The sequence below is a fragment of the Ostrea edulis genome, chromosome 2, assembly GCF_947568905.1.
Source record: "Ostrea edulis chromosome 2, xbOstEdul1.1, whole genome shotgun sequence".
NCBI lineage: Eukaryota > Metazoa > Mollusca > Bivalvia > Ostreida > Ostreidae > Ostrea > Ostrea edulis.
The window spans coordinates 35,741,211-35,762,779 of NC_079165.1; the positions used below are offsets into that span (position 1 = coordinate 35,741,211).

The 21,569-nt window shown below is 35.5% G+C and overlaps 3 protein-coding genes across 5 annotated transcripts in view; 1 reads left to right on the forward strand and 2 right to left on the reverse strand.

The window, feature by feature from the left end:
• Nucleotides 1-1,340: 1,340 nt before the first annotated feature.
• Nucleotides 1,341-3,318, reverse strand: LOC125679135 (anaphase-promoting complex subunit 15-like). Its single transcript, XM_048918095.2, has 3 exons — nucleotides 3,126-3,318; nucleotides 2,333-2,392; nucleotides 1,341-1,746 (listed from the first exon to the last, which is right to left on the reverse strand). The coding sequence occupies exons 1-3, from the start codon at nucleotides 3,243-3,245 to the stop codon at nucleotides 1,618-1,620; spliced, it is 309 nt and encodes a 102-aa protein (XP_048774052.1). The 5' UTR covers nucleotides 3,246-3,318; the 3' UTR covers nucleotides 1,341-1,617.
• Nucleotides 3,319-9,750: 6,432 nt separating this feature from the next.
• On the reverse strand, nucleotides 9,751-21,418 carry LOC125681952 (integrator complex subunit 10-like). Its single transcript, XM_048922247.2, has 15 exons — nucleotides 18,623-21,418; nucleotides 17,499-17,566; nucleotides 16,634-16,740; nucleotides 16,404-16,543; nucleotides 16,156-16,237; nucleotides 14,436-14,588; nucleotides 14,146-14,308; nucleotides 13,631-13,858; nucleotides 13,219-13,364; nucleotides 12,700-12,782; nucleotides 12,041-12,160; nucleotides 11,733-11,909; nucleotides 11,158-11,320; nucleotides 10,477-10,573; nucleotides 9,751-9,908 (listed from the first exon to the last, which is right to left on the reverse strand). Exons 1-15 carry the CDS (start codon nucleotides 18,776-18,778, stop codon nucleotides 9,752-9,754), a joined length of 2,040 nt encoding a protein of 679 aa, XP_048778204.1. The 5' UTR covers nucleotides 18,779-21,418; the 3' UTR covers nucleotide 9,751.
• LOC125679417 (mutS protein homolog 4-like) overlaps nucleotides 19,369-21,569 on the forward strand; it is a 67,100-nt gene continuing 64,899 nt past the window's right edge. For all 3 annotated transcript variants that reach the window (XR_008799910.1, XM_056153881.1, XM_056153882.1), the window contains exon 1: nucleotides 19,369-19,497. Coding sequence is in view for 2 of the 3 variants with exons in the window: in XM_056153881.1 (XP_056009856.1) it covers nucleotides 19,403-19,497 (95 nt within the window). In the remaining variant the exon portion in view is untranslated. The remainder of the gene's footprint in view (nucleotides 19,498-21,569) is intronic.

Sequence of the window (21,569 nt, forward strand, 5' to 3'; positions counted from 1 at the left end):
CTGACAGCACTTTCTATGGCAAGTGATAATGTAAGTTTTCTTCAGAAGATTTTCATAAATTTTACACGCAACACTTGGATTAGGCAGAAGAAAAAACCCCTTTTGATTTTCAGATTTATTGGTTTTGTCGTTACTGAATTATGGGACTTGGGGAAGATTTTTTTTAAATAATAAGATAATAGCACTTTTGATGTCATGCAATAACTCAAGATTTCCATAGAATTTAAAGGTACTGCTCAGATTCCTATAGTAATTGCTCTGTATGCCTATCCCTAGTACGTCAACACGGAGGAAAACCCGTGTCGATTCATCACACAGGTCTTTCTGGTTTGTCAGTTTTCTAGTCTATAAGGAATAAATCTGTATAAGTGGTAAGCCAGTTACACAGATATTACCCCCTTTTCCATCATTTTTTTTAATATCCCCCAACCTTCACTTTTTTTTTCTTTTTTTTTACACTAAATAGGATTTTATAATATTAAGTTTGAAAGGTTACTTGCAAGTCAGTGTTTCTATTGAGAAATAAAGTACAAAACAGTAAAGGTTTATTCCTCGCAACACATCGATGAATGTTACCGGTAATACATGTATTAATGCAGAGGGTGTGTATGGTCGCCCACTTACAAGTATTACTTTTCTTGAATACAATGTTTCCTTTAAGAATTTCATGAATAAAAGTTTAGTTTACAGTTAAGTTAGCTAAATATGAAAAGGCAAAGTTATTGTTTAGTTAAAACTGTCTATTCCTTGGTAACTGACTGAAAAATGAAGCTTATATAGATATAAAGCATATATTTAAGTGACAACTTGGAACACTAGACTAAGTCTTGGATGTATGTAAGCATTATTCACAAGATAGTTTAGACAATTGGACAACCGTGTACATGTACGTGAAGAGAATGAAGTGCAAGTATATTTACCTATGAACAAGAAGAGTATACAACTAGGAAGTATTGTTTTAGCTAAAACTTGTGTCTCCTCTTCTATTTTCCATAGTTTTTAAAAACATTTTTTAGGGATCGTCTTTAAAGTGGAAAATCAAAAGTTGCGGTACATAACAGTCGCCTATATGTACAATGTAGGCCTATACATGCTTCAACCGAGAAACGGTGTTGTGAACATATGATATCATAGTAAATTAAACTTACCAACATACCAAATATCAAAGGCCTATGTCGTTAAACAACAAAGTTATGGTCCATACCAAAAAAGATGCACCAAAAATTCAATTATTTAGAAGAAGAATTCACACTAAAACAATATGTCCCCATTCTAGGAAGGAGAGACATAATAAATGGTCTGCACTTGATAAGTTTTCACTCCAATCAAAATGACTGAAATACATGTTACAGAATTATTTATTAGAACCTGTAAATATCATGAGACATCATTACTTTATCTGGTCTTCCATTATCATGGAAAACATCACAATATACAAGTACATAAGGCAAATACAAGCTGGGGTATTCCATAGCTCTGCTGCTAATAGTTATCCAACTAAAAGTATTGATGATAATTCATGGAAATCTTTCTCAGTCTTGTCAGATAGTCTCTGTTAAATCCCTGTCTTTGAAAATCACAAAATTTCAAATAACATTGCATTTCAAATCTCATTCATTATCCAGCATCGTCCCCAGAATCACGTTCATCTAACATGTCTGTGTCCAATTCATCATCATTAGTGTCACTCTCATCATCATCCTCTCCCTCATCATCATCCTCATCTTCATCATCGTCTTCTACATGCTGTAAACATTTGAAATTCACAGAATTCATGAAGTTATCACACTACAAAGATTGTAGACTTAACTGTGTTTACCACAATGAGAACCACATAGCTAATAGGCAGCAATGAGATGAAAATAAAAATGTGATTCATTATTTTTGTCTATTATGGAGATATTTCTAAGGTCTAAAATATGTCTGCACTCTGCAGATAAGTTCCCTCACCTATATATAAACATAGGAAAGGGCAGGTCTACATATATTTTAGTAAAATTATTGTTTATCTTTAATGCCTTTGGTACTGTACCAAGAGTCATTGAAGAGTGCTTACTTACAGTTGTGCTAAATATGAAATACTCTATCTAATATTATACATTATGCAAAAATTTCGAATGCACTATGGGCTATGAATGCCCAATCTAGGTATAACCTACAGTCACTTGGGAACAAAATGATTTGATTGATAACTTTTAAAGCCAAGGAAACTGTCATGTTAACATGTTTTGGTCTCATAAAGTTTTAGGGTAGATGTGCATTTATGTGTAAAATCACGGTAAATATTGGATATGAAGCTCAAGAATTTAAAGAAAAATCATCAAGCTATTACCTCTGATGCCGTCTTCCCAATGGGCACTACATTATTGTCTTTCTTTGCTATGCTTTCCAGCTGTAATGATAAGTCAAGTATGATGAACAGATATGTCGTGATAAGTTCCATAATTCTATCTTCAAAATAAACAAGTGCTATTACGTTCTCTTAGTTTTCTTTGCCACTATATAAGCATAAAGAATAATTGTGTAGTTCCAGTTTCCCAAATATCTCTATTTAAAGTAATTTTGGTACCAAAAGATGTAGGCCTTGTCACAAGGAATACACATGAAATCGATAGCACTTAACCGTTTATGACCAAGGTTAAAGCTTTAGTGGACAAACAGACAGACAAACTCAAAACTTATATGCCCCGAATCTCGGATTACAGGGTCATTAAAAAAATAAATCCAACTTACCTACCCTATTCTGAAAAGTATGCAATACGAACCACAAAAGGGGGGGGGGGCAGGGGTTATCAAAACACAAACACCCTTGCCCCATAGGGCTCGACAACAGCACTGTATTAACTTATTGCTATTAACTGATTAACAAAATTAAATCACAGGGACTTACCACATCTGTATGACAAACTTTCTGCTATTAAATGTTATCTAGTTAATGTTTAATCCGAGATTCCTCTGACTCTTACCCCGCTTTTATATCGTGACATGTGTGTGTGTGGGGGGGGGGGGGGGGACACAATATAAACGTAGGGGTAAGAGTCAAAGGAATCTCGGATTAGTTAATGTTTTTATTTGGTGCATTTAAAATGTTTAATTTGTACTGTATCAAGAAAAATGAAATTTACCCAAAGATCGTGCTCCTTCTCCAGTTGTTCTAATTCATTTTCGTCATCACATGGACGATCTACTGTAAACCATAAAGGGTCTATAGCACCAGGAACAAGGCTGGGAAAACGAAATGACATATTTTTTCAAAAATTTGTTGTTGACAATGCAGCTGGAAATACTTAATGCTACGTAAAAGTAAAACCCTTACACTGACTTTTGTAATTCCGGATTGAGGAAGGAGCTTACAAAATATAGATAAATAAATCACCGATTTCCTTTGCAAATTCCTTTAGATGTCTTAGAAAAGCTCATTCAGAGGTGGGGCGCGTAATATCAGGTACGGATCCAGGATCGCAGTTTTAAGGGGGTGGAGCAGATATGACTCCAAACTTTGTCTCTGCCTTTTCATAATACGGGTTGGCAGTGGCGGATTTAGGGGCGTACGGACACCCCCCACCCCCACCCCCCGCTCTTCTTTTCTTAACACACTCGAACCTACAGAAGTGTATAAAGGATGTGGTGACTATAAATGAACGGAAGAAGGAACAAGAATTTCAGTCGAAAATGCATTAAAATGCACCATTTTAAAATCAATCTTTCTAAAATTTTGGAAATTCCTCCTATGCCCTCACCCCCGCCCCCGTAAGGTCTAGATCCCCCCGGGGGCATTAGATGGATGTGAAAGGGCTACACCGTTCAACCTGAGAACGCAAAGCTTGTATTGATCAAGTATTTTTAATTATAAGCATATCACGCTTTGTGCCATATTTGACTTAAAAATATATACTTCTTCCCCGATTAATTCGTCATTTGAGCAATTCTGAAGTCCCCCCCCCCCCCCCCCCCATTCCTTAAAATTGTCAAATTTAAGGTAAAGTGTGGTCTCTTGTTTAAAAAAATGTAAACGATAAAAGAAGCAATAATTTTTTCCACTCTCGGAGGTATAAATGACAAAATATTTTGATTTCTTGAATTACTTTTATTGGGAGAACTTGTATTTTTTCCAAAAACCCTTAAAATTTGCTTCATTTTATTAATTTCACCTTGTTAGAAATGACAGAAAATAGTAAAAATTACTACGTAGGAGACATATTTCATCTGTAAAATCCAGGAGCTTCCAGGAGCCCCCCTCTCCATCCCCACCGGGGCTTTTCCCTGGACCCACTGGGGGCCTCAAGGCGGCCCCCAGCCTCATAAAAAGTTGCACCCCCCCCCCCTAACCGCAATTCCTGGATCCGCCCTTGCTAAGTCAGTTATGGGGCGAAATTTGATATAAGTGATGGAGAATCGAAATTTAATATGATACATGTATCACAGTTTTTCCAGAGGGGGGGGGTGTGTTACTTGAAGAAAATAGCATGTTAAAAACAAAATGAGATGTGCCAGCCGCTAGAAATGATTTAATTGTGTTCAGAATGAACGTTTACTAGCATATTTAAACCTATTAACCTATGTGAACAAAAATATGGCACGAGCCTTGTCTACATAACAAAGAATTGTTAAACTAACGCTGTTATCTCTCATGTACCTTGACTACTGACATTCAAATTTTTGCTGATCATTAAAAATACCTTAGTTAAGGATTTGATTGTTTTGAAAATGGAATTAATCTTTTAAACGGGGCAACAATTCAATCAAAGAGATAATCAATTTAACTGTGAACATGTTGAATTCGAGATATAATTTATAAATAACTGCTTTCTCTGAAAGAATTATTTATATAATTAATTCAATTGAAGAGGGCAATAATTCAATTTATATTGCGCATATTAATATTGAATTAATGCGTGCATGGAATGAATTGATGCATGCAATACTTCAATTATTGCACGCATTAAATGAATTGATGTGCGCATTATATTGAATTATTGCCCTCTTCAATTATGTCTATGATTGAATTATAGCGCGCATCATTTCAATTGTTTATGAAAATTGAAAAAGTTATATTTGATAAATCTGCAGCTACAATCTTTAAAAAAAAAATTGTCAATAAAAAAATGTGTTCTAAAAAGAAATTGAATTGAAATGGCCAAAATTCAGAAATAGTACGATTTTTCAAACTTGAATCAAACCGGATCGGAATTATATACAAGAAGCCCAGGGTTCACATCGCTCCGACACCCGAGTCACTTGGCAATGCCGTTGTTCAGCAGTTGTGCCTTTTAAAAGATTTTTTATCAATCTTTATTCCCGTGAAAAAACATTAGTATGGCTGTTCTTGTTAAGACCAAGGTCAAAGATCATGGCATGAAATGAAAAGTTCTTGAACCATACATTAAAATATTTGCAGCATGAAGGTTATGTGGTAAACACAGGCACTGGACGTTTATAATTAAAATTGTCTTTTAAACATAAATATCTATTGTAAAAAAAAAATTGTCTTCCTATAAACATAATATTATACAGGAAGACAGTTTTTTTTATTAGGGCCTATATAGATATTTAAAACGTCGAGTGCCTGTGGTGGTAAATCATTCCGAAATAGATTTTCAGTAAATCATTCTGATTTATGATGTTATAAAGTGATATACTGCAATTTAGCATGGAAATAAATGTTTAACAAATTATGTTTTAGAAACATATATAAAATATAAAACATATAAAATGTTCATTTTATTATACCGGTAGAAGGCCAATCTCTAAAGCTTACAAAAAGCATGAAACGATTACATGAATCGAAAGAGGGGTGAGATAGACTGGGAATTCACAAATATCAGAGAAATTATTGCCACTAAAAAAAAAAATCCCTCCCCAAAAGGGGGGGGGGGGGTTGTTAGTAATATCTATACTTCAGGTGCCTGTGTTTTTGGTGTGAAGCTTCTTTAGAATAAAAGGAATGTAAATATCCTAGCTAGCTCCATCAGGGCCTCATGGGTAGGGCCAAAACTGCAAAATTTTGAAAAATCTTCTCTACTCTCACAAGTGGGAGAAGAAAAATCAAATGCATGGTTATAATGTCGATGAAGCCCTTTACTAAAATTATGAAATTCATGGTTCAGACCGTAGGACAGAGCCAATCAATATGGCCATAGAGTAGACATGTATTAAATCTTTGCTCCCATATATATTTAAGAAAAACTAAAGAAGTTTTGCATGATGATTATGATGTCCATGAACCGCTCTACCTAAATTGTGAAATTCATGGTTCCTTTGTCAGGGATTCAGGCCCTTGGGCGGGGCCAATATGACCATATAGTGAACATGTATTAAATCTCAGATAATCGTCTCTACTCCCATATATACTGGAGAAAAACTAAATGCATGATGATGATGATGTCCATGAAGGCCACATTACAATTCTGAAATTCATGGCCTCTGGGTCAGGCCCAAAGGCGGAGCTAATATGGCTATATAGTGAAAAAGTATTAAATCTTAGAAAATCTTCTTCTCTACTCCCATATATATATTTGAGAAAAACAAAATGCATGATTATGATGTATGTGAAGCTTTCTATGTAAATTATTAAATTCATGGTTCCTTTGTCAGGGGTTCAGGCCCCTGGGCGGGGCCAATATGCCTACATCATGAAAATGTGTAAACAAAATTATTTTATCTCTTTAACTTTCACAGTCATGGGAGATAAACTAAATGCATGGTTATAATGTCTGTAATCTCCTCTTCTGAATATTGTAAAATACACATGAATAATGCATAATGAATGGAAAATACAATGCGCTTGGGTCTGTGGATCAGGTTTTCAGGACTGGAGGAGAGAAGTTGAGAATGTCAAAACGATATATATGCTTCAAACTTCCATTTTTCCTTTTTCTGTAATTGAATAGGAATTGTTTAGTTATTTTGGAAGATCATAAAACATGTGCAGAAAAGACTCAACATTGAGGCTTAAATGCAAATATGAGACTCCCTGTATGGGATATGACACTCAGGTTACCATTAAGGCCTGTGGGTCTCTTGTTTAGAATGTTTGTAGTGATCACAAAAGAAATGGGTTATCTACAAGTCAGGGGCAACACGAATAAGTTTGATCTATCAAGCAAAGGGTTTTAAAAATATTGAGCAGAAAATGTGTTAACTGTGTCCAGTTTGATCTCGACCTTGTAAACTAAAAATCAAAAAGGGTCATCTACGAAGTCAGCGTACCAATGTTTATGTATGTCAAGCAAATGGTTCTCAAGATATTGAGTAGAAAATATTTTTATCATGTCCAGTTTGACCTTGTGGTCTCAAAATTGAGAGGGGTCATTTACTCCTTAGGTAGAACCAGTGTCCAAAGTTTAATGTCTGTCAAGCAAAGCATTCTCAAGATATTGAGCAGACAATACCATAACAGTGGAATTTTAGCGAGACACAAATTTAGCCATTTTCCTATAAAAATGGGTAAATGTATTTAGGGATAGCTAATTTTAGCGACCTAAGTCTTGTCTATTCAATTTCTAAAGAACCTTTTGCTTCACAGTTGCCAAACTTGGTACAGTGGTTGCTCCTTGAGAGTAGATGACCCCTATGGATTTTCAGGTCATAAGGTCAAGGATCAAACTACATATAGTATGATACATACCTTGTAAGCAAAATTTTCTAGCAAGTAGTGATCTCAACACTCGCTTATAATACCAAAATTACACGGTATCTTACTAAATCCAGTTTGATCCTTGACCTCAAGATCATACACTGAGAATAGAATTAACAGTCTAAATTGTAAATCCACCTAACTTTTGAAATAATTTTCATAAACAAATAAAATTTTCAGTATATTTTTGTATTTGATTTTTTTAATAAACCACAAGATTTTTTAAACCTCTGTGCTAGATAAATCTTAAGATATAAATGATCAAAATTTTTACTTAAGTCTATCCTCAGTTTATGATTTTGGGGCCTGAAAATCCATAGGGGTCATCTACTCTCGAGGAGCAACCACTGTACCAAGTTTGGTAACTTTCAAGCAAAGGGTTCTAATTGAATAGACAAGACTTGGTCTACACTGACAGACCAACAAATGCAAAAGAATATGTCCCTTCTCTTTCAACGGGGAAGGGGGTGCATAATTATTAAGGTATGATTGATTGATTGTATCTTGCTTAACGTCTCGCTCGAGAATTTTTCACTCATGGAGACGTCACCAAGACCGGTGAAGGGCTTCAAATTTAGGCCTATGCTCGGCGCTTATGGCCATTGAGCAGTGAGGGTTCTTTAGCGTGCCACACCTACTGTGACACGGGTCATCCGTTTTTAAGGTCATCTCCGAGGACCCGTGACATTCACAACTGATGCCGAACGTTTGGCGATGGAACTGTCACTACCTGTTTTAACGACTTCGGTCTGTCGCGGCCGGGATTCGAACCACGGCCTCCCGAATGCGGTGCGAACGCTTATTAAGGTATGAATTTAATTTCAATTTCCTAACATCTATAATTCATGCATTATGATATTGAAAAAAAGACATTGATGCCCCCAAAATGCATTTTCTCCTATTTTTAGCTCACCTGAGCCGAATGCTCAAGTGAGCTTTTCTGATTAAAATTTGTCCGTTGTCTGTCGGTGTCATTGTAAACTTTTCACATTTTCATCTTCTTCTCAAGAACCACTGGGCCAATTATAACCAAACTTGGCCAAAAGCATCCTTGGGTAAAGGGCTTTCAAGTTTGTTCAAATGAAGGGCCATGCCCCCTTCAAAGGGGAGATAATCACAAAAATAGAGTGGGGTCATTTAAAAATCTTCTCAAGAACCACTGGGCCAGAGGAGCTGAAATTTTCATGAAAGCTTCCAGACATAGTGCAGATTCCAGTTTGTTGAAATCATGGCCCCAGGGGGTAGGTTGGGGTCACAATAGGGGATCAAAGTTTTACATAGAAATTTATAGGGAGAATCTTTAAAAATCTTCTCAAGAGCCAATGAGCCAGAAGAGCTGAGATTTACATGAAAGCTTCCTGACATAGTGCAGATTCAAGTTTGTTGAAATCATGGCCCCGTGGGTAGATTGAGGCCACAATAGGGGATCAAAGTTTTACATAGAAATATTTAGGGAAAATCTTTAAAAATCTTCTTCTCAAGAGCCAATGAGCCAGAAGAGCTAAGATTTACATGAAAGCTTCCTGATATAGTGTAGGTTAAAGTTTGTTCAAATTATGGCCCACGGGGGTAGTTTGAGGCCACAATAGGGGATCAATGTTTTACATGGGAAATTGTGAATAAACAGAAAAAACCTTTAAAAATCATCCTCTCAAGAACCAATGGGCCAGAGGAGCTGAGATTTACATGAAAGCTTCCTGACATAGTGCAGATTCAAGTTTGTAAAATTCATGGCCTCCAGGGGTAGGTTGGGGTCACAATACGGACTAAGGTTTTAGATGCAAATATATATGGAAAGTCTTCAGATATGGGCAAAGGTAACTCAGGTGAGCAATATGGCCCTTGGGCCTCTTGGTAGTATCTGCAATAAACTCAACCCACCTGCACAGAGGTAAGGTTACCAATGCAGGCTTTCACACAGTGACACATGAGCAACACACATTCCACCAGTTTTGTTACCACCCATTGCAGCAGCAAGAAAATTCCTACCATTGTTGCCAGCATAATTTAAAAATAAGAAACTGGAAATCTGGCATTAATCTACAATTTCTGCTGGTACAATTGTAGAACTTGTTGCAAACCCCCTTTTCTAAACAAGAAGCAGAAGAAAGATACTCATGCCAAAGATTTTAATATACTGATTCTTTCATTTGTCAGAAATGTCCTAATTAACTTTTCCACCGGTTCTTCACTGCGGCCGACCTGTTTGACCATTGTCTGTTTGAAATCTTCCTTCACTCCTTTGTTGACACCCCTGGTCACTGTTCTCTGTCTGAAAAACAAACCAATCACCACAGGTACAGTGTATATATATTTGTATGCAGAGGTTTCAACCAGCCTGGGAGATCATAAACGGGAAACAGATTCCAGTTAAATTTTCTCTTTAGTATATTTTAAATCTTTAAGGCTTTCATGCATACAAATTTAATTGGAAAGACTATATCAAACCAAATATATCAAAGCACCATGGGTATTGTTTGCATATGTTAAAAGTTTGAAATAACATGAATTTGACCTGAGTAATTTTAAGTTTGTGGTCACTAAGACCAATTCTAGCATTATGATACACATCTGTAAAATGTGTAAGTAAATAAATCTGTAAAATACAACTTACTGAGCAATAACTTTAGTGCTTGTTGTGTATGTATATAAATCTGTATACAACTTACTGAGCAATAACTTTAGTGCTTGTTGTGTATGTATATAAATCTGTATACAACTTACTGAGCAATAACTTTAGTGCTTGTTGTGTAAGTATATAAATCTGTAAAATACAACTTACTGAGCAATAACTTTAGTGCTTGTTGTGTAAGTATATAAATCTGTAAAATACAACTTACTGAGCAATAACTTTAGTGCTTGTTGGCAGAATATCAAGATTCACCTTCCCCCCTTCTTGAGTTTTCAAAAAAGCAAATTCTTCCAAAATATCAACATCTTTGGCAGTATTAAGGTACATGCATTGAAAGAATGTATGAATATCAATAAGGCATACACATATATATCATTTTCTTCAAGAATATGATCAAAACTTGTCACAGCAATCCAACTTGTAGTCCAAATATCACCCAAAATTCTACCTTGTATCATCAAAACAAGCACATATTAGGATGTCTTTATACAGGGTATATATACAATTCAGGCCCTATGATGAGGTCAATACAAGGATATATCAGCTGAAAAAGTGTATCTACTAAGGAAGGTTGACATGGTTTTTTCAACTCAATATATCCTCATACCTGGCATTGTGCCAAATCAAAAGGCAACAAGTGTTATATGATTTAATCATTTGAAGTTGACTTTAAAGTATTCCTCTGATAATTAAGTGAGAAAATTTCATTTTTTAGACTTGTGACTATTTGCTGCTTTTGACATTAAACCACGTAATCCTCATGGACTAATGGCATTTTTCCGAAATGTTTGTTTTAAAAATGCTCATACTGTGTGATATAAACCATTTGTTATCTTGATTTGCAACGGGTTTCTTCATAAAATGATGCAGAACAAAATCAAAAGGATACTTATAACATAATTAAAGAATATGTTGTAAGTAAGACTGTTTTGCTGTTTGATTTTCTTCAAAACTTCAAAGAACAATGCCTCTGATTTTGGCCAATCATACTGAAGTAACACCACCATGTGACCCAGCAATGTGTCATCACCCTTTGATGAGAAGGCTTTAGACTACAAAGAAATATCAACAGATTTACTACATTATTTCTTTCATGAAACAATTTCATACTTTTTATGCTCCATATTCTATAATCATTGCTTAGTTAAGAAAGCTATGTAGGAAAGTGTATATATCTTGTACTATCAATAAATGTGAATAAACTGTTTGTATACTTATTTCAACTTTAACTTATCACTATGATTGCTGACATAATGCCCTAAAGCACTATCGAGAATGTAAAATAGCATTTTAGCATTTGTGTTTTAATACTTGCACTAATCAAAATGTCACCAATTTACAGTGTAATAATCATTCTGGCAAGTCTGATATTTAAGAATATTTATGTGATTCAAATTCAACATCAAATCAAAGCAAGAAGCAGTTTTAATTCAGTATTTGAAAAGAACAGAAAAAAACCCCAACCTTAAGAGCAGCTCGAAGTAACTGTATGCAGTATGGTAGGATTTCCGATTCTGTACATTTTGTTAGCCAGAGTTGCCTTCCTTTGTTTCCTGAAGGGTCTGGTGAATTACAGGCTGGTATTCTGTCATGTGTGTAGGGCAAATCTTTTATTACATTCAACACCAACTCACAAGCTTTCTGCAAAACATGAAACACTTTAATGTAATTTATTGTTCATTAAATCATAAGATATTTTCATAATTACTTGCATTGAATGCTGTGTCTTTATTACAAGCTATCATTTTATATTTTCCCTTCAGTTTACTCACTGAGTACTTCTGCAAACAGTAAAAGCAGCAAGCCATCTGCAGATTACTTCTAAGCTGCATGTTTTCTTTTATGGTTGATGAAAAATTCTGGAGATGTGCAATAGCATCTGCAAATGCACCCTGCCATGGAAGATTTAAAAGAGCTTAAATAAGTGCACCCGAGTCCCAATTGTAGACAACAACTCAGCAAGGCGGGACATATTCCCTTGTAATAAGTGTCTACAAGCTTTTTCTATGAAGTCTCATAGTGACCTTGACCTTTTGATCCTAAAACCAATAAGGTTCTTCCTCTCTTGATAACAAAGGTACATGTGAAGTATCAAAACAATTTAGCATAAAATGTGGCCTGTAAAGTTTCTTAAAGCATTTCCTACAAAATGCCATAGTGACCCTGACCTTTGAACCCAAAAATCAATAGGGTTCTTCCTCTCTTGATAACAAAGCTACCTCTTAAGTATCAAGTAAATCGAGCAAATAATAAGGCCTACAAGTGTAGTGATACACATACACTCGCACACATACTCATCCACACACAAATGGTTCAGTCACTATATTCTCTCTCCCAATGAATTGCACTCTTTCAACGAATATTTTTTGTTAAGTTACTAAACATTTAGTTTTCTAAGGGCCATGTTTTCTGAGAACCATTTTATATGTACCTGATAAATAAGCATGTCTGTCTGGAAATGCCCCATCCAGGTCCACGTTTCCATGTGCCATATCTCACAAAGCTTCATAAATTCTAAAAATGTACAAATCTTAATTAATATCATATTCAAATACATACGTATAATAATTATCAATTAAATCAGTTAAAACTTTTTTTTTCACATCTCCAGTCTGACATTACTGTAATGTCACAAGTATCCCATTTGTTGAACAGAACATGCCTATAACATGCTAAGGCTACTTGTACAAGCAATCAATTCATGAAATGATACAAATGTTGAGTTAATTTACATGAACCTCTGAGTTTATACAGGAGTGTACCCATCTGTAGCTCTATGGTTGAGTTAATTTACATGAACTTCTGAGTTTATACAGGAGTGTACCCATCTGTAGCTCTGTGGTTGAGTTAATTTACATGAACTTCTGAGTTTATACAGGAGTGTACCCATCTGTAGTTCTGTGGTTGAGTTAATTTACATGAACTTCTGAGTTTATACAGCAGTGTGTACCTGTCTGTAGCTCTGTGGTGGAGTGCATTAGCTCGTAGCATTTGAATGCTGTGGTGAAACTGTTGATGATTCTGCTGGCACTACTAAGACACTCAGCTCCTACTATTGTGGGAACACTGTCTGGTTGTACTTTTGCTTTCTTGGCTCTATTAATTAAACAAACATTTTCATCACCCGATTCTTTCCTTCACTCCAATTTCTGACAAGTGTAACAAAAAGCTATTTTTTAAAACTTAAATTCACTATCATAATTCTTGTAATTTTCATACAAATTAATTGCGTGATAGATTAAAACTTTGATTCTAGTTTGCTACAACCTATATCATTAACCCAATGAATCTTCCATTAAACAGAATAAAATTGCCTTAGATCTATAATAAAATGGTGTACTGTCTTGAATATATTAACTTACTGAGGTTCATCGTCTGAACTTTCATTTTCAAACTTCTCCATGAGAACTAATGGGGTGTGGCTGGCACTGGGACCGAGAAAGGACTGGGGGTCCACACTGCTGACATACATGTACAGACACTCCAAAAACAAGACTACTGTAGTGTACAATACTTGGCGAGTCTGCTCAGCTGAGCGAGATTGACGAGCTCTGTTGTACAGACTATAGATGTTCTTGTACTGGATTTCTCTGTAAGCGTACATTTCAGATTGACTACCAGGACATGCAGAAATAAAATTTGCTTATCTTACATTCTATAACAATGATGTGTGTTTAACACAGTGGTTTAATCCATCCCTTTACAATGTTTTTCTAAGCATATTTTAGATTTGTCTCCCTTCTCTTGCAAGCGTTGCATACTAAACTAAATCAGACTTGGTAGTAGCTGCAACATTCAGCAATTATAAAATAGTCTTGTCTCCCACACTAGAGTAGTCATGACTATTAAAGTCCATAGAATATTCAAGGAAAGTTACCTTGGTTCACTGAACAGATCTTGAGGAACATCCCAATCCATGAGCTGGCCCAGCAGAACGATGAGCTTGAGTAGGCTTCCCCAGGGATCACTAACTTGACATTCCTTGTCAAACAGACCAGGTATACTGACTCTATTACTCAACTTTGTAGGAGACAGTAACTCTGAAAAGAAAACCATATAATATCCAGTGGATGTTACATTGTTCATGTAACAATACGCAATCAACTCAGACTTATTTGTTTGCACAAAGTTTCAAACTGAAAATGAAATAGAAAACAGTCATTTTACCTGAAGAAGTGCTGGTGCTTCCATTGAAACTCGGTGACTGAGTGACATACATGATGTAGAACTCTACAGACATTTGTAGCCAGCGGTAGACCTGAGCTGTTGGCAGATCGAGTTTCTTCACTTTCTGAAGAACTAGGGGGAGGACATCACACACTGAAATAAGTATGGTATATATACTGATGATGCAATTCAATTTTTATCATAAATTTATGAGATGACACATTTTCTTGGTGCATTGTATACCTACTTAAATAACAATCACAAATCTTTCTTCATTGAAGATCATTGCAAAACGGCATATTAATCAACATCTGTCGGTAGGTATGATCAGTGGATAAACAGTTTGTTGTCCAACCAATAACTAGAGAACCCTTCGTCCAGTCACTCTAGTTGACATTAAATTTATAGGAAGATAGATCATGACTGGTAGATGACCCCTATTGAACTTCAGTTCAAACCTCACAGTTCTGTTTTAACATGCATACACCTATAACAGGGTATTATTTCAATACACAATTTCCGAGTTGCCCAATAGTTCTTTCCCTTTGTGGAACTCTTATGCATAGTGAGACGCAAAACATACTTTTGTCCACACGCTGTGGGTACAAATGCTTATTGCTGCCATCATATTGGTATTTCATGTATGAATCAGAATTTTCAATAAATTATGTATGATTGGGAGTCCCAAAAGATGTAAAATATATTAAGGAGGTACTCTACATCATCATAATGGCTGATTTCCTTTTAAAACATGAATGAAAATATAAATATCAGCAATATTTGCCTATTTATTTCAAATATCATTGCCTAGCTGAGTAGCTCAGAAGATTAGCACATTGACTGCTGAACTGTAGATCACGGGTTCGAGTCCAGCAGGGGTTTTAAATTTTTTTCAGATTGCTTTCTACTAATACTGCATTTTTTGACTAAATTGAGTTAATTTGAAAGTTTTTCAATTTCAAAATATTGTTGTACATATCCTCCACTTTTCATCCACATCAAATTTCTCTGGTGTAGCATTCCTCCTTAAACAGAAATTATCTACGGCTGGCTTCCACTATATGTACTAAAACTTAAGTTTCTGTAGTGAAGAGATCTTCGACAATTCATTTTCACATGTATATCACCTAGGGGTTAAACGATGCATTGCGATGCGGCTGAATCGCGATGTAGTGGTCTCGATTCGATCTTCAATTTATTTGGGGTCTGTTTCGGTTCGATACAGTTCTAAAATCATAGCACACATTGCTTTTGATAACACAGTTTCTGATTAGCCAATGGAAGTGAAAATTACCCAATCAACATACGAGTAAACTTTGCTGTATCAAAATGGATGCAGTCAAATTGAAAAATGCACCCCAAGTGTATAAATCCTGGGTATGGCGACATTTCGGTTTTAGGACAAGTGATAAGAGTGTTGCTTTATGTTAAACGTTTTTACATTATGTAGAATTTATTTGCAGAGAGCAATAAATACAATGAAACATAAAAAATCTTAGCATTACAAAGAATTTGGTACATGCTATTGTATCGAATCGAAAATCATCGAATCGAGACTAAAGTATCGAAAATTGAATCAAATCGAGAAGGTATTGTATCGTTTTACCCCTAATATCATCATGGACACACTCAGACATTGTAGACAACTGGGCTACTCTAACAGTAGAAGCACATGTGACAATGAAGAAATGGTATGAAAAATAAGTTTTAAAGCTCCTACCAAACAGTTTTCTGTAACAGTTCACAGGGTACTTGACTTTGGCCTCTAACTCTGCTTGCTGCAGGGTTTCAAGTAATTTAAGCTGTAAAAAAAATATAACTTTTTCAGTTCACATCAATGCAAAAAGAAAATATACAGAATACTTTATTTCTCATTCAGACTCCAAAATAGACAAACAAGAGATAAATTTTACAATAATCAAGAGAGGAGATAATACATAATTTTATGACAATATCGAGGATACATACACCATGCTCAAACACAAGGTTAGGGAACTTCCTCATGGCTAAGAGGAGGAGTCTGCACTGTTCAAGTGTGTTGCTGATCTTCTGGGCCACACTTAATAACATCTGGCACTGTGTTGGTGTGGAGACAGCAGCAAATATTTCTATAAAAGTTCAAAGCATATGTGCATCATAATGAATATCAATTAAGCCAATCAGTATCTATACCAACACATGTCAATGCTTATACTAACCTGTTAAAAAGTTCTTATGGCTATTTGCTGACATTTCAGTCTGAAGAATCTCCAGTATCTCTTGTATTTCCTCCCAAAGCTGTGGTTCACTTGGAAATGAAACAAACCTAGGAGAAATATATTTAAACCATAACTGTACTTCTATAACAAATCATTTATTGAAATCAAATCAGGCAAAATAATTTTTACAGTAACTGTTTCAAAAGAGCAATTCAATAGCTCAGGGGATCTAAATATCACCTTATATTTGCACTACATTGTCACATCCTACAGTCAACCACCTGAATGGGTGTAATGTATGACACAATCACAAATTCTATGTCGGGGGTGGGGGGGGGGGGGGATTTTATTTTTATATCAGAAACCATGGTATGATTCACCAAACTCGATCTGTCTGGTATAATTTCAATATGCTAGAAGAACTTATATTAAAGTTTTTAACTTGTTGCCGGTAAATTTGTATACACAACTGTATTTGTATCAACAAGTTATTTCCCTTGCCCGCCATCTCCTGGTTAAAAATCATATTTCCCTACGTTGGCCTTTGTAATTTTCTAATCTGTAGCTTTGACATTTATTATTTTTTCATCATTGCAGTCAATTACAATAATGCCCCAGGGTGGGGCAACCTATTAAGTTAAATTATATAAAAGCTTGATAACTAGCTAAAATTCAGTAGTAACGTCTTTACATTTGATAAGTAAAGAAGAAAAATTTGGTTTTTCACAAATCGACCTTTGGCTGACCCCACAAAGAAACGTAACTTGCGGTGAAGTGTTGATACATGTATTGATTATATATACAATAGAATATGTTTCAATTTCAATATGTTCAAAGAGCCAATACATCCATTCAAATAACTTACATTTCTTCTAATAACTTTGCTGCCTCCTTCACATTCTTCCCAGTTTTTTCCAAAGAATAAGCTTCAAACTGAATGATACACAAAACAATGCATTACTGTACATTAAACATAGCATGCTGTTAATTAAACTTACTTAGTACTTGTTATTTTTACTAACATGTAATCTCAGCGAGATTCGTTGAGGCTGGGTATTTGGATTGACGCCTCTTCCTAAAGAAGCGTCAGTCCAAATATCCGGCCTCCACGACTCTCACCGAGATTAACCAGGTCCAGTCCAAAGACTATTTCTACCTACGTAGCTATTAATAGCTAACTAGGTATTTAAACCTACTTAAAGTAGCTACTTCTACCTACTTTTACCTGTTTTTGAAAATATAAATAAATAATAATCAAGGTACATCTTTTAAACAGGTCAGTTGTTTCATGTATCATGTGTGCATGTGCACGGCAAAATTCGGAGTGTAAATTTGAATACTTTACGAGGGTGGAGAATGCACAGGAAATGCATGAAATTTCATCCCCAAAACCTTTAATGTCAAAATGCATGAAGGTAAACTTTAAAATTAATACAGATTTGTAAGACATTCTAGACTTTATATCATGTAGCTTTGATCCTAAGCTCCCAGAAAATGGAACTGGGTGCAGTTATTGATGCAAATTTGAAAGGTTAGAAAGTAATCCTTTTTTGTCCAATATATTTGTGGTATTCATCGTCAGTGTAAGTGAATCAAGAAATTTGGTACACACTATATTGCGCCGTTCCTGCGTTTGGCCACGAAATGCAAGTAAAGGGAAAAGTAGGTAAAAATAGCTACCTGGAGTACGTTTAAATACCTACGTAGCTATAAGTAGCTACGTAGGTAGAAATAGTCTTTGGACTGGACCTGTTAACTGACAGTTGATTAACTGATGTATAAATATTGTCATATATTGTACTGGACCTGTTCATTCCAGATGAACACACCTATGCTTTTCTTGACTAAAGTGCATGTAATTCTTTAAATGCACCAAACAACTGGTTATGTGCAGCTGTCATTTCTAAACCCAGCATAAGATAGTGATAGAGAATTGTTGTTATAATTATAGCTTAGAATATAATAAGTGTACCGATGTGACGCTCTTACCTGTATGGAGAAGTTGTTCGGAAACAACGACCTTGCTGTTATCATCCAGGCTTTTGCTGCAAATGGATCACCTTTATTAGGTTTCATACATGCTCTAGCACGAGATATGAGCCAAACTTCATCGCTCATCGTTTTCTCCGACATAGTTGCTGCCATGTTTGCTTCACCAGAATGCCGATCTCGATGTTACTCACATGATTAGAATCTTTTTCGTGCGATTATTGGAATTCAAAGGATTATCCTATTCACTATTCATTAGATATTTTTGTCGAATATTTAAATCTATGTAATGAATATATCATACAACTAGAACTTCTATTTGCATTTATTTTTAAATCGGGATCGATATCCACAACTAGGTACGGGGGAAAAATGAAAGAGGCAGACGATTGTGAGAGACTGTGATGCCAACAAGAAACTTAATAAACATACATTACTGTAAGCTTTCAAAGTCATTTCCTTTGGTTCTGGGGTGGCAAATAATACTGCAAAAACTCAGACACTGGAAGTATGTTGACCAACTACTGCAGCTGTACTGCTACCAAGCAGTGACCAGGTCCAGCACAAGCTCTTGAATTAGCTATATATCTTTATTAAGCTACATAGTTTTATAAAGCTATTTGAAATAGTTATTCTTTAGTGCATGTAAAGTTGGTTGATCTAGATCTATAGTTTGAATATCCTCGTGTACATCTGTCATTTGCATATATATTGATATTGTGTAAACATTCTATTTACAGCATACAGTCTGGAATCGGATGCAAACGTTACCATTGGATAATGGATGCATACATTTATGTAGATGGAGCCCAGACACAAAATGCTATTTCACTCAAAGTTGTTGAATCGGATGATTTTGAACAATATAATACTAGGTACATGTATTGTGTAACTCCAGTTTATACTGAAGACAAAACTAAATATTTCAAAGGGGAAAAAAATCATAAAATTACATGTGTTTTAACAGTAGGTGATTTTATTTTTTGGAGAATTTTTTTCCTTGATTAACTGAATGTGGAAATGAACATTAACCTGTCCAATTCTTAAACTTCTCAGTTACATTAATGATTATTCTACCAGAATTTAATTGAAAAATGATTGAATTATCATATAATGGTAATGATAAAGGTGACCTGCTATGATTGAATTATCATGTAATGGTAATGATAAAGGTGACCTGCTATGATTGAATTATCATATAATGGTAATGATAAAGGTGACCTGCTATGATTGAATTATCATATAATGGTAATGATAAAGGTGACCTGCTATGATTGAATTATCATATGTAATGGTAATGATAAAGGTGACCTGCTATGATTGAAATATCATATAATGGTAATGATAAAGGTGACCTGCAGCTGCTATGATTGAATTATTATGTAATGGTAATGATAAAGGTGACCTGAATTATCATGTAATGATAAAGGTGACCTACTATATGGCAAGTAAATGAAGACATTGAAAAATGTATTTCAGATCATAAAATGATAAATAGTTTATCTTTACAGACATTGTAGAGGTGCATGAATGTGGCATATAAAGTATACAAGGAAAATAATATGTTCCTCTACCTGTACAAGCAGCTGCATATAAATGCATGCAGAACTTGCCAATATATTGTCTAGTACCAAAAGCCATGCATTATATGCAACTCGAATTATGATACTGCAATTTTCTATCATTTGCATCAATATCGTATCATAGGTGGCCTAATCAGGGATAGGACCTCTCACTCCCCACTAGTCTGTAAAATCTCCATTTAAAGATTTGACCTATTATTCAATTAAAGTTAGCAAATAATACAAAAAAGAGGGAGGTAAATCTAATTAATTGAACAGTCAGGTAGTAAATGCTTACACACATAAGATTCCTTGCATTTGGTAATAATCACATACCCGTTACCATTCCTGATGCCAACTAGACAACAAGAATATTATAGTTTATTATGTTTATTAAAGACTAATCGAAAGGGTACAATGTATGTTCCAAACTGTGATGGACATTTAAGGAAATTGGCATTAAAACGGCCGCATTGTGTGGATATACAATGAAAAACTGGGTCCAGAAGGGATAACTGGTATACCGACTAATAAGCACCGGGCAAAACCAGTGGCCCTGCGTTGGGCGCAGGTACCAAGGATCCCAAATTTAGGTACTAGACATTAATGGGTCCGGGATAGTTGAGAGCACATCTGTATACCCTGTTTCCCGGTGATTGCTTCTGGTCAGTAGTACTTCTCTACCCAAGTACTCCAGTACTAAGTCTCCCCTCCTGTTACGAGAGGTGGAGAGGGCCCCAAGCCTGCAGGCTTTGCTATGACCCCAATCGAAAACTTTTTACTTTATAACATTGTTCTACATGGCATACATTTGTAGACAACCTGTCTACCCAACATTGCGCCCACCATCATGCATGATGGCTGGGCAGGGAAACAACCAGCCAGATATGCTCACAACCCTCCCATTTATCTCTACAGACCCGCCCCCCTTTAATACAATGTGACAAGCGTTTTGATGTATTTATGCTAAAATGGCAGTACTATATACATCTTAATAAAATTCATAAAACCAGCACTGTCTCTGATTTTAGTTTAACAGTCCAAGAATACTGCAGCTTGGATTGGCTCCTTCTTTCTTCGTGGTTTGACTATCGTCCAGTCATTTGGTTGGTGCTTGTTCTATGTCTGGAAAAAACAAAAACTGACAGCAGATTACTGTAATAAGGGGAGTGGTGGGTGGGGAAATTCTTAGAGAGCGTCTGCTATGTTTAAGTGCTAATCTGCTCGTGTCTGGGACGGAAAAGGAAGTGCTATCTGCACATTAACTCGTACTATGATGGCTTTGGGTTTTGATTAATTTGTTCTATTTTTAGATCGTCCAACATTGGAAAACAGTTGTTCCGTCAATTAAATGAGATTAATTTGGCATGAAGGCAAATTAATCT

Bases quoted from the DNA above. Each gene is read 5' to 3' on its own strand.
- LOC125681952 (XM_048922247.2), bottom strand. From the start codon at position 18,778: ATGGCAGCAACTATGTCGGAGAAAACGATGAGCGATGAAGTTTGGCTC. The intron at 16,238-16,403 runs GTATGTATCCTC...TTTTTTTTACAG, and splicing joins ACCTTGTGTTTGAGCATGGT to CTTAAATTACTTGAAACCCT. The intron at 12,161-12,699 runs GTACATATAAAA...CTTCCATGGCAG, and splicing joins CAGACATGCTTATTTATCAG to GGTGCATTTGCAGATGCTAT.
- LOC125679135 (XM_048918095.2), bottom strand. From the start codon at position 3,245: ATGTCATTTCGTTTTCCCAGCCTTGTTCCTGGTGCTATAGACCCTTTA. The intron at 2,393-3,125 runs GTAAATTTCATT...TTATCATTACAG, and splicing joins AGAAGGAGCACGATCTTTGG to CTGGAAAGCATAGCAAAGAA. The intron at 1,747-2,332 runs GTAATAGCTTGA...AAATGTTTACAG, and splicing joins TTGGGAAGACGGCATCAGAG to CATGTAGAAGACGATGATGA.